The sequence below is a fragment of the Leptonychotes weddellii genome, chromosome 10, assembly GCF_054177405.1.
Source record: "Leptonychotes weddellii isolate Sample4059 chromosome 10, ASM5417740v2, whole genome shotgun sequence".
Lineage (NCBI taxonomy): Eukaryota > Metazoa > Chordata > Mammalia > Carnivora > Phocidae > Leptonychotes > Leptonychotes weddellii.
In genome coordinates this window covers 34610968-34622710 of record NC_138378.1, presented here as the reverse complement: position 1 = coordinate 34622710, position 11743 = coordinate 34610968, and the positions used below count along the sequence as shown (strand labels likewise).

General features: G+C 41.4%; 1 protein-coding gene across 1 annotated transcript in view; it reads left to right on the top strand.

Moving 5' to 3' along the window:
* SEL1L2 (SEL1L2 adaptor subunit of SYVN1 ubiquitin ligase) overlaps positions 1-11743 on the top strand; it is a 65369-nt gene that overhangs the window by 38380 nt on the left and 15246 nt on the right. Inside the window, exons 7-11 of the mRNA XM_081832293.1 lie at positions 3083-3217; positions 3781-3868; positions 6101-6249; positions 7387-7552; positions 7660-7734. Coding sequence (XP_081688419.1) covers positions 3083-3217; positions 3781-3868; positions 6101-6249; positions 7387-7552; positions 7660-7734 — 613 coding nt within the window. The remainder of the gene's footprint in view (positions 1-3082; positions 3218-3780; positions 3869-6100; positions 6250-7386; positions 7553-7659; positions 7735-11743) is intronic.

The following is an 11743-nucleotide window of genomic DNA, read 5'->3' as shown; positions in this document are numbered from 1 at the left end:
GTCTCCCCCTCCGATTTCCCCCCCTTCATTTTTCCCTTCCTACTATCTTCTTCTTTTTTTTTTTAACATATAATGTATTATTTGTTTCAGAGGTACAGGTCTGTGATTCAACAGTCTTACACAACTCACAGCACTCACCATAGCACATACCCTCCCCAATGTCTATAACCATACATACGTTTTTAAATTTGTTTTTAAGTCATATCAGTACCAGAATGCAAAGCTACAGTCTTTATCATTTCTTTTATCTTATTTACTCAGAAACATAAGCAGTTATCCTGTTTGGTCCATATTGGACCATATTCTTCTGCTTTTCTCTCTCTCTTTTTTTTTTAAGATTTTATTTATTTATTTGTCAGAGAGAGAGAGAGCACAAGCAGGGGGAGCAGGAGGAAGAGGCAGAGGGAGAAGCAGTTTCCCTGCTGAGCAAGGAGCCTAATGCGGGACTCAATCCCAGGACTCTGGGATCATGACCTGAGCCAAAGGCAGACACCTAACCAACTGAGCCACCCAGGAGTGCCCTTCTGCTTTTCTCTTTCACACCTCTGAACACATCAGGCCCATCCTCCTCTTCACACTTTTGTCATTTTGCTTCCCTTCCCAAAATCCCCCATTCGGAATCCTATCCATCCCCCAGAGGACAGCTTCCTTCCACAAAGCCATCTCTACCCACGTTGGTTCATATAATTTTCCCTCTTCTGTGCTTGCCCTCCATTCACTGTCTGTACTGCTGGAACTTTACTGCTTCTACCTTGTGCCTTCTCTCGTACTATCTGAAGACCATGTCTCCTCAACTAGAGGAGGATGGTGGTCTTAGTACATAGTAGAGGTTCATTAAATGTTTGACAAATAGGGGCGCCTGGGTAGCTCAGTTGGTTAAGCAACTGCCTTCGGCTCAGGTCATGATTCTAGAGTCCCGGGATCGAGTCCCACATCAGGCTCCCTGCTCAGCGGGGGGTCTGCTTCTCCCTCTGACCCTCTTCCCTCTCGTGCTCTCTGTCTCTCATTCTCTCTCTCAAATAAATAAAAAAAATCTTTAAAAAAAAATGTTTGACAAATAAATGACCATGTGCTCTCTAAGTTCATGTCAGTTAACCTAAGCAAGAGCTCTGAGCCCTGAAGTGGAAGTTATATATGGGGGGATTGCCTATACATATGTTCTGTTTGGCCCAGAAAGTGTTTCAAAGAGTAGGAAATCTCACATGGTGACAGATGGTAGCTACACTTGCAGTGAGCATAGCATAACGTATAGAGAGTTGTCGAATCACTACCCTATACACCTGAAAATAATGTAATACCGTGTGTCAACTACACTGAAGTAACAAAGATTAGGAAATGTCATATAAAAGTCTGGACATCCAGCTTTTCTTGGAAAATGGGAAGAGCTGACCAGATGAGGCTGCTATTCTATGTGTCAACAGCGGCCTGGAGCAGAGAGCGGAGGGGTTGCTGCTGCCTTTAGACGGGGCAGGAACCCTCTCTTTTGTCTCAGTCTCTGTCACTCTATTGCCTGGATTAATGTACTTCTTACAGTACCTGAATGGCTCCTGGAGGTATATCTGAGTTGGCTACTCCTGACCTGAAAGTTACAAATAAGTCCTCTGGTCCTTAAGCAGTTGGTGAGTCAAAAGTTAGAACTTGTACCCTATTTTCTCCCTTCCTCCTTCCCTCTTCTCATTTCCCTTCCCTTCTGTTTGTCTCAAGACCTAAAATGAGGATAGTTGGAAGACAGACTCACCAGACTTTACCACAACCATCACAGCAGGCCTTACCACCCCCAGACCAGACCATCCCAAGAGTCCTAGGACCACAGGTAGATGTAGTCATGGAATAAGCGGGAAGAAGAGAGCAGCTATATTCCACCTGTTTTAAATACAGCTGGACCATCCTTAAGAATTCTTACAGTAGCTGGCCCTTTGGTATACGTAAGCTCAAACTTTGGAGTTTTGAAATTTTTTTTCAACTATGCCTTCTCTAGTTATGTGCTATTCTTGTATCACTGAGAGGTACTCTGGCTGCATCCACAATAACTCCATTTAGGAGGTAAGAAGAAATCTGGAGAGCTTTCAATCAAAACTTGAGTTCCTGAGGAAATACTATAAACCTGTAAAACAAACTTACAGGTCTGCTAATTGACAGGTGGGCCAAATGTGCCTCCTCACTCAGTCATGAAAGAGTGAAATACATGATGGGAGACAAAAAGAAAAGTGAGTTTCCTGGCTGGGAAAGTCACTTTTAAGGTTCATTCTTCATCCTGGATTGATATGCTAAATATCAATATATTTGAACATGCGTTAAATGCTAAAACATGCTAAAAATTCCCTTCCCTAGACTCTTAAGAATACTAATTAGAAAAAGAAATGGTAATTAATTTAACATCAAATGGAAAAGAAGACATTGATGATGTTATAAGCAGTCAAATTTGAATAAAGAAACATATTTGAATAAAGAAACATATGCTAACAGTGCTTTACCGTCCATAATGGCTAGATTGAAATTCACAGAATCTCTAAAATGTTATTTGGCCATTTATATCAACCTCCTTTGACCAAAGCAGGTAACAAGTGTCTGGATAGACTTCCTTCTGGAAAGCTCCTACACATCCTCAAGACCAAGCTCAAATGTCAATCACCTTTGACAACTCAATCCCCTCAGGCCCTAGGCTCATCTAGGCTGTTGATGTCCACAACAACATACAACTAGGTGTCCACAACATTCCTGAATCTGATTCTACTATAGGACTTACCACATTTGACTTGGCTATTTTAAGAGGTGCTACCTAGTTGATCAGAGCCCACTAGCCAGTGAACTCTCTGAGGTAGGGATCATTGTTCATTCATCTTTTAACTTTCACCTCCTACCTCAGTCCAACACTTATTATGGAGTCACACACAAAACAAGCACTAAATAAATGCTGAGTGAAAGAATGGAGAAAAGATTTGACCTTCATTTCCCTCTTTTCTAGTCAAAGGGGGTTATGAAGATCTGAAAGGAGAAACTAGAGAGAGACAGAGTAATTTACCAACTGCCTGATTAACTTGCCTTGATTTAATCCCCTACTGGGTACATTTTAAATATTTAGAATGATTTTGTCATAATTTTCCTCATCATGAATTCTTCTGGGACTTTACTTGGATTTTTAAAACTGTTCCAGGGCAATGCAATTGGTCTTCATGGGCTCGGTCTTCTTTACTTTTATGGAAAAGGAGTTCCTGTGGTAAGTTAAAAAATTTCTTTATCTTTTCAACACATTTTAGCAATTTATAGGGTAAAATTCATGATTGTTGACTAATTAAAAGGAATTAGTCTTTAATATCTGGTTTGCCAAACTATCATATTTGACAATAGAAAATATAATAATCTAGTGGAATATTTGCCAAAGAGACATAGAACAGATCTGTGACAAGAATAACAACCCTAATTATATCTTAGAATTATAGATTCTAAGTAACCTTATTAATCATACAACCTCCGAGGATTTTTTCTGATAGAGAAATTTATCTTCTTAGTGTAACCTCTGCCTTTTGAGTGACCTTCCCCCAATATTTAACAAAACCTGTCAGTGTAGGAAAAGACATAATTTACAGTGAAAATGAGATAATTATTTCCTAATAGAATCCAATATAATAATGAAATAAAATGTATAATACTTCAGATATTATTTTAATTAGCCTAAATCACATAAAGCACTATCTATACTCTTTTTTTTTAAGTGGAAGGCAATTGTTACCATGGAGTTATAAATACACCTTTGAGTAATAGAGTGTAATTATCTTGCAGAATTATGCTGAAGCACTTAAATACTTTCAGAAAGCTGCAGAGAAAGGATGGCCCAATGCACAGTTTCAATTAGGCTTCATGTACTACTGTAAGTGCTACAAATATGGCTGCTATACCAAGAATGACAAATGCATTATTAAGTCTACTCCTTTTTTAACAAAGATCAAATTGTTGGAGTGATTGGTTTAGATAGAATATTGAGGCAGCAATTGGAGGAGGAATTTGAAGACTTAAGAAGAGGACACCAGTTGAGGGAGGAAGCAAGGAGGTACAGTCAGGAAGCTCACTTTTGAAAAGGTTGAATTTGAGGTGCCTTGTGATATCCAATGAGCATACCCAAAAGCAGGTATGAAACTCACAAGAAAAGTCAGACATGAAGAGAAAGATTTGGGAGGCATCAACATAACAGGAGTTAGTTAAAAGTAGCTGAGACACTCAAAAAGAGGGAGAGCATGAGAGGAACAGTGAGCCATGGTCAGAAATCTGGTAGTCCTCAGTGTTGTATTGAAAAGATGGGCATAGAAAGAGTAGTCACAAAAAGACTGAAAAGGCATGGTCAGAGGCATAAGAGGGAAAAGTGATCTTAAGGAAGCCACAGGATATAACTTTGAAGAAAGAATAAATGAATGATCACCCCTGTGAAATGCAATGAGAAGCCTGCTTCTTCAAAACAAAACAAAAACGAACAAACAAATAAGAAAGGGCTGAGAATCCATGAGACTTGTCAATATAGAGAATGTTTGTGCGGTCATTGGACTGGTTGGGGTAGAAGCCAGATATGATGGATTGAGGTATGACTAGAAGGTGAGAAAGTAGATGAGTAAAAATATTCTTGGTAGTTGTGTGCCTTTAAATGGAAGAAGAGAGATGGAACAGTGGCATGAGGCGGACCAAGAACCAAGAGGGAGTTCTTTTTAAGATGATGAGAGACCTGGGTATAATTTTTGTCAAAAAAAAGAGCCAGCCAATGGAGATGGTTTATGTGTCTTGGGAGTGATGAGATAATTGATGAAGAGGTTCTAGAAAAAGTTGGGTGGCATTAGGATCTGATTGCACCCAGATAGGTGGAGGCCTCCTTAGTCTTGATAAAGAGGAGGGATTTCTCACTCTCAAAGACTGGAGAGTTGGAGGAAAGGATGGTGCAGATGTAAATCTGGAGGGAGGAAGAGAGAGGCAAGTGAGAAAAGACAATGTAAGAATTTCCTCAAGGAGCCAGGAGGTACCAAGTTGTCTTCTGAGAGCAAAGGTAGAGTGATTGGGGTAGGAGGTCTCAGAAAGCCATGAAAGTTTGTAATGCTCTGTGGGGATTGAGAGAGGGAGTGCCCAAGATGAGTACCAAGAGATCTGAACACACCTGAGTATCCGAAGTCCTTCCTTTGACATGGAGCTAGGGCAGCAGCAGATTGCATCATTGGCAGGCCCAGGATCTATCAGATTCCTCAAGCCTCTAGAATAAGAGTAATAGTAATGTTTATTAAGCCTTTATGTGTATATACTCATTTAGTCCTCTCAACACGTCTAAGGGTATCCTACAGTTTATAGATGAGCAAACTGAGGCACATCAAGGTCCAACAGCTTGCCCAAGATCACACAGTTAGTGGAACTGGGATTCAAACCCAAGTGATTTGCCTCCAGAGTCTTTGCTCTTAGTGGCACTGTTTCTAAAGGTTATGAAATGTTGAGAGCTGGAAGACAGGTTAAGGACCATCTAGTGAAAGCCTCTCCTTTTACAAATGAAGTGCCTTAGAGGTGCCCAACTCACAAAGGGGTAATGAGAGAGCCAGGACAAGCTGCTGAGAGTGTGCTGATTTTCCACCCTAGCCCTAAATGCCTCTCCTTGCTACAAGCATGAGTTGAGTCTGAGCTGGGCCTCCGGGAGCTGGAGTTCGCCGGCTCCAAACTCTGTAATTACGGCTGGGAGGAGCTCTACTGGTCTCCTGGTGTGGAAGGACAAGGATGGTGAGCCACGTCCTGATGTTTTCCGTAGTCCTCAGAGACCACCTCTTGGTCTGCTTTTTATTAACCTTAGGTGTGCTGTATTAAGAAGATATTTTCATGAGACTGAAGAGTCTTTCTTCTTCAGGTTTCTGAATAGGTCAAGAACATAAATTTCCATATTCTTCCTTATAATCAAACTTAACTTCTTTCCCCTCTAAATAGTGGATCTATAACAGCTTGACTTTTGGTTGGTTTTTCTCATCCTACTTTTGGCTAAGATCAAGTGTAAAGTAGTAGGCATCACTGTGACCATTATACCCATAGATTATAACATAAAATATAAAACGAATAAGGGGTGGCTCAAAATAATTTTAATTTTCAGCTGGCTCTGGAGTATGGAAGGATTATAAACTTGCCTTCAAATATTTTTACTTGGCATCTCAGAGTGGGCAGCCCCTCGCCATTTATTACCTGGCCGAGATGTACGCGACAGGAACGGGAGTGTTAAGATCATGCAGAACTGCTGTGGAGGTAAATAATGGGATGTTTCTAAAGCATTCTTCATTTATCACAGAGAGGAGGTGATACTGTCCTTAAGTTGTTGGTGCCTTTGATTTTATAGGTATTACCTCTCCCAGTTGAGAGTGTGAACACGGACATTTGCCAGGAAAAGCTGTGACGTAAACATAACTCGGGCTGGGAAAGGGAAGAAGAGAAATGATCCCTCCTCTCTTGCTTTTGGCTTTTCATCAGGTTCAGAGCTCACCTCAGAATTCAGTTAAGGGGCTCGGTCTCAGCCTTCAGTCAAATGGCCAGGGCATTTTGGCACTTCTAAGTGGAACTGGGAGTTGTGACTTGGGAAATGAAAGGCTTGGTTGAGCCCAGAAAATGTAGCCCACTTCTTCCCAGAAAGCAAGGTCCTTAGGTTCTTGATGATTTGGATGACAACTAAGAAAGTGAATCCTTTCAGCCCGACCCAGTGATGTACTTTTCAAAAGAAAGCTTTTAGGACCTTAATGCCCTTTATTGATTTATTAAACACTTCTGCTGCACCAATATAAATACCTCCATGTTGCAATCTGGCCCCTCTGAAACTCATTTCAAAAGCTGCCAGCTAATAATCTATCTTTAGATTTGCTCCTTTGCCAGCTTCCTAATGAATTATGTATGGCTAACCTCTTTTGGTTACATAAGGGCTATTCAGCTAAGTTGACGCTTGTCCCCACAGAGCTCTGCACACCTCCCTCGCGGTTATGTCACCTACACCCTCAGGCACTGTCTTCCCTTCATTCTCTCCTTTCCACATCAGCTGTGGCCTTATAACTCACCCTTGCAGAGCAGCAGTACCCAGAAAGTCCTTTTTTTAAAAAATAGAAGTCGATACATTCTTGTCCTGCCAAATAGCCTCTAAGTCAGGAGAGTTTATTATGTAAATTTAAAATAAGCCTCAGGAAGTTTCAGCTCAAGACCAAAAAATATACACTTGTAATCTTTGTGCCTATGAAAGGTATTATCTCTTCCCCCTAAATAATTTTCAGAAACCATGTTTTAGACCCAAAATCCTTGCCTGACCAGCCAGCAGAAGCTGAAGATTGACTTCATTTATCATTTGCCTGGGATGAAGTATATCGGCTAACTAGTCTGCTTGATTTCTTTTTCCATGTACAGCTTTATAAAGGTGTCTGTGAACTAGGCCACTGGGCTGAGAAATTCCTGACAGCATACTTTGCCTATAAAGATGGTGATATAGATTCTTCTCTTGTTCAGTATGCACTACTTGCAGAAATGGGGTATGAAGTAGCTCAAAGCAATTCAGCATTCATTTTGGAATCTAGTAAGATAAGTTAAAATTCTCTGCAATTCCCCAATCATACATATGCATAAATGACTTTACTACACGGGTATTTTAAGCCTTCCTAATGAAATGTCTCCTTTTTTTAGAAAAGGCTAAAATTCTTGAAAAAGAGAAGATGTATCCAATGGCACTTCTCCTATGGAATCGAGCTGCCATTCAAGGTACAGAACCTAGATAAAAATGAGCATACACCTGGTCCCTGCCCACTATTAGTCATCGATTTGCTCCAGCTGGGTTCTTGGGCATATAAGCAGAAAGCTGCAGGATATCAATTAGGTGGTCTTTCGAACTGTACCAATCTTAGGGTCAGTCTTTGGTGAGGGGTCATTTCCAGGAATTTCTTTTCTTTGTTATTCTCTAGGTCCCTGGTTTGGTAAACCATAGGAATTTTTCTATGGCTCGGTCTCCATGGCACCAGAGCCGTTGTTTGAAACATCAGTTTTACTCAGGAAACCAGTTTTCTTGTTCTGACTTCAGTCACTCATTTGCTGAGTTTTCTTCTGAACTTATCAGAGAAGTGACCTATGTCTCAATGAATTTATAGGCAAAATTATTCATGGATCTACGACTCACTTGATAGCTCTTTTAAAATACCACATTGATGATTACTACAAACTTCAGATCTTTATTATAACTATTAACATGTTAGCACCAGAAAACAAAACAGAACAAAACCCAGAGTCAAATATCAAGATCCTCTCCCTGTGCCCAGCTTACAGGGTTCACATGTGATGAAGAATATACAGTAACACTGGTGGGAAAGCACTGGCAGGTGGCATTAGTAAAAACAAACAGATGCTGCAAAGCTCTCACGATCAGGATTTGGATATGTGAGGAACTCTCATGCAGTAAAAGAGCAATTTTTATTTACGATTAAGTTTCTTAAAAGTGTCTCATGGTAAGGTCGAATCGTTTCTTTCCATACGAAGTGAATGGGATAAAAAATAATTCTCAGCTGACACTAATATGAAGCCGAGAGGAAAAGTCACAGGGGTGCCTTCGCAGATCCAGCTGAGCCGGTGACGGGGCAGCAAGCCATCCATGCGATTTTAGCGAGAAATTCCCTATAGAAGAAAAGTGTGTGTTTTCTAAAATGCAATAAAGACCTTGTTTGGCATAGGGAAACAACACCAATCTCTCAGCTATGGCAAATCAGCTCAATTGCAGCAAATACAGGCTTATTCCAAGCCAGGAAATGTGTGGAAATTGCACCAAGGAAAGGAGACGTTGAAAGCGAGGGGACATTAATATTAAAACAGAATTCGCCAATATAAAAAAAAAGTCAAGCCACTAAAAATAATTATGTGTCACAAGAGAGGTCAGGCATGAATGTCCTTGGAGATGAGGCTGCTGAGTGCCTCACTTAAGGTTAGGAAACGTAATAATGAACGTATCTAATCAGCACTGGTGGTGCTTCTTTCAGCAGTGGCTGTGTGTGAAGAGAGTGCTGACCCATCAGGACTCAGTCACCATGCTGTGACTGTGAAATTCAAGGGGGGAATCCTTCCCACTGTCAAGTGACCCCCTGAGAGCCTGTCAGAGTCACCATATGTCCCCAGTCAGCCCCTTAATTACAGTGGAGCTGACTCCTCTGGAAAACCTGTTCGTTCACTGCCTTCCAGCTCAGGGAGTTCAGAGGCCCTGCTTACCACTTAAATGCACCAGAAGTCCTGTTCTTTTGTGGTTATGGCCCAGAAAGAATCTTTAGGTCAATGGAGGGCAGCTTTGGGCAAAATTAGAAATGGAGTGGGTTTCTCATTAAGGCTTTAAGGGCTTTTTGCCTCTCAAGGTCTGTCCAGGCCCCTCTCCTGGGTAGTAGTGCTATAAGGACTTGCCCCCAGCTGCCTGTACCTTTTTTTTTTAAGATTTTATTTATTTTTTAGACAGAGAGAGACACAGCGAGAGAGGGAACACAAGCAGGGGGAGTGGGAGACAGAGAAGCAGGCTCCCCGCCAAGCAGGGAGCCTGATATGGGGCTCAGTCCCAGGACCCTGGGATCATGACCTGAGCCGAAGGCAGACGCTTAACGACTGAGTCACCCAGGTGCCCTGTCTGTACCTTTTGAAGCATCTGGGAAGCAAACCCTCTTAACCAATGTCTTTAGCAGCTTACAAATTTTATGATAATACCTCTACTTAGAAAGAGCTAACGATGGCTCATGGTATTACATTTTAATAGAGGATTCTAGAAGATTAAAAGAACTTCAGTACCTAGAGGAATCAGTTCCAAAGGATTTTAGGCATTGCATTAGTCAAATATGGGGAAAATTTTGGATGGAAGGAGTCCTATAGCCCTTAATTATATACCTCAGACCATACTACACAGGGCACTTCCTCCTTTTCCAAGTAAGTCTAGACCGTGCTAGAGGGGTTGGCCACACCTGAGACGGATGTCCTAGATTAGCATTCCCTCATCTTTTCAATTAACATTTTCTTAGTGAATGGAAACATGGACCCCAAAAGGACCCTTAGAGGTCATCCCTAAGTGGCCTTTGAAAGATTAAAGTCTCATATCTTAAAAAGTCACGTGAACTTTTTTCTACTCCTGAATATATCCAAATTTGTTGGAAAGTAAGATCCTAAATTATTTAACATTTGGGAAAAGCATTTTCTAAAAAGTTTCCTACCATGTCTGTCCATTCATTCCATAAATATTTGTCAAGTACCATTTTAGGTCTGGGACGATATCAGTGATCAAGAACTTCAAAGTTCTTGTCCTCCTAAGAGAGAGAAAAAATAAATTCATGAGAGAGAGAGAAAGTAAACAAATAATTAGCGATATGTGCTGTGAAGGAAAGAAAACATGGAGGTGAGATAGGTGAGATAGGTAACTCCTGGGGTGGGGGCTGAGAGGACGCTTTAGACAAGGCAGTCAGAGAAGGCCTCTAGGAGGGAAGTGACATTTGCAGTGAGACCTGGATAATGAGAAACCAAACATGAAGAGTCAGAGGAAGTCCAAACATGACAGGCAGAGGGACATGAAGGATCTCAATGCAGAGGTCCTGAGGCAAGAATGAGCTTGGTGTGTTGAAGGAGTATTATGGAATATTAAGAAAGCTAGAACATATCAAGAAAGTGACATGTGATGAGGCTAGTCAGGGAGGCGGAAGGCAGATGAAGCATGACTGGGAGGTCAGGTAGGGAGTCTGGATATTATTCCAAGTGCAAAGTGAATCACTTAGGGGCTAACAGGGGAATAACAGGATTTGACTTTACATTAAAAAAAAAAAAATCATCCTGGGAGGCACCTGGGCAGCTCAGTCAGTTAAACGACCAACTCTTGATTTCAGCTCAGGTTGTAATCTCAGGCCTGCGTGGTGCTCTGCACTCAGAGGGGAGTCTGTTGGAGTTTCTCTCTCTCCCTCTGCTCCTTCCCCTGACTCATGCATGCACGCCCCTGCACAAGCACTCTCTTTCTTCCTCTCTAAAAATAAATAAATAAAACTTTTTAAAAAATCATCCTGGCTGTTGTATGGAGAAGATATTGAAAAGTGGAGATAAAAGAACAGTTTGGAGGCTATTGTAGTACTCCAGGCTTGACCTAGGTGGTGAAGGAGACAGCAACAAACAGGTGTGTTTTAGAGGTAGGACCTGCTGAAGGATTCAATAAAAAATGAGGGGGAAATAACTAGGAATAACTAACTTAGATTTATGGCCTGAACAATGGTGCTAGCACTGAGATTGCGATGGAACTGATGATTTGGTTTGATTTGGTTTGAGGGAGGTAGGTAGCATGGTGTTAGGAATCTCTATTGCATGCTTTGAGATCCAAGTAGAGAAATCAAAGAGGCAATTAGAGGAGTTGGGGGCTTGGGGAGAGACAGGACTATAGATGAAATTCAGGAAGAGTGAATATCAAGATTGGCATGGAACTGCTCAAGATCACCTAGAAAAAGAGTTGAGATAGAGGAGAGCAGTAGAGAGAGGAAAGAGAAGAGAAAAGAAGGAAGAGAAGAAAGGGAAAAAAGGAGTCAACTAATAAACCCTTAATGTTCCAATATTTACAAGATGGGTAGAGGAAGAATCAGGCAAGAATTTGGAAAGGAGAGGCCTATGAGACAGGAGGGAAATCAAGAGGATGCAAGGTCCCTGGTGTCAAGAGAGAAAAGTGCGTGGGCAGATAGGTCCAATGACTCCAGGGCTGCATAGAGGTCCAGTAAGATGAGGACAG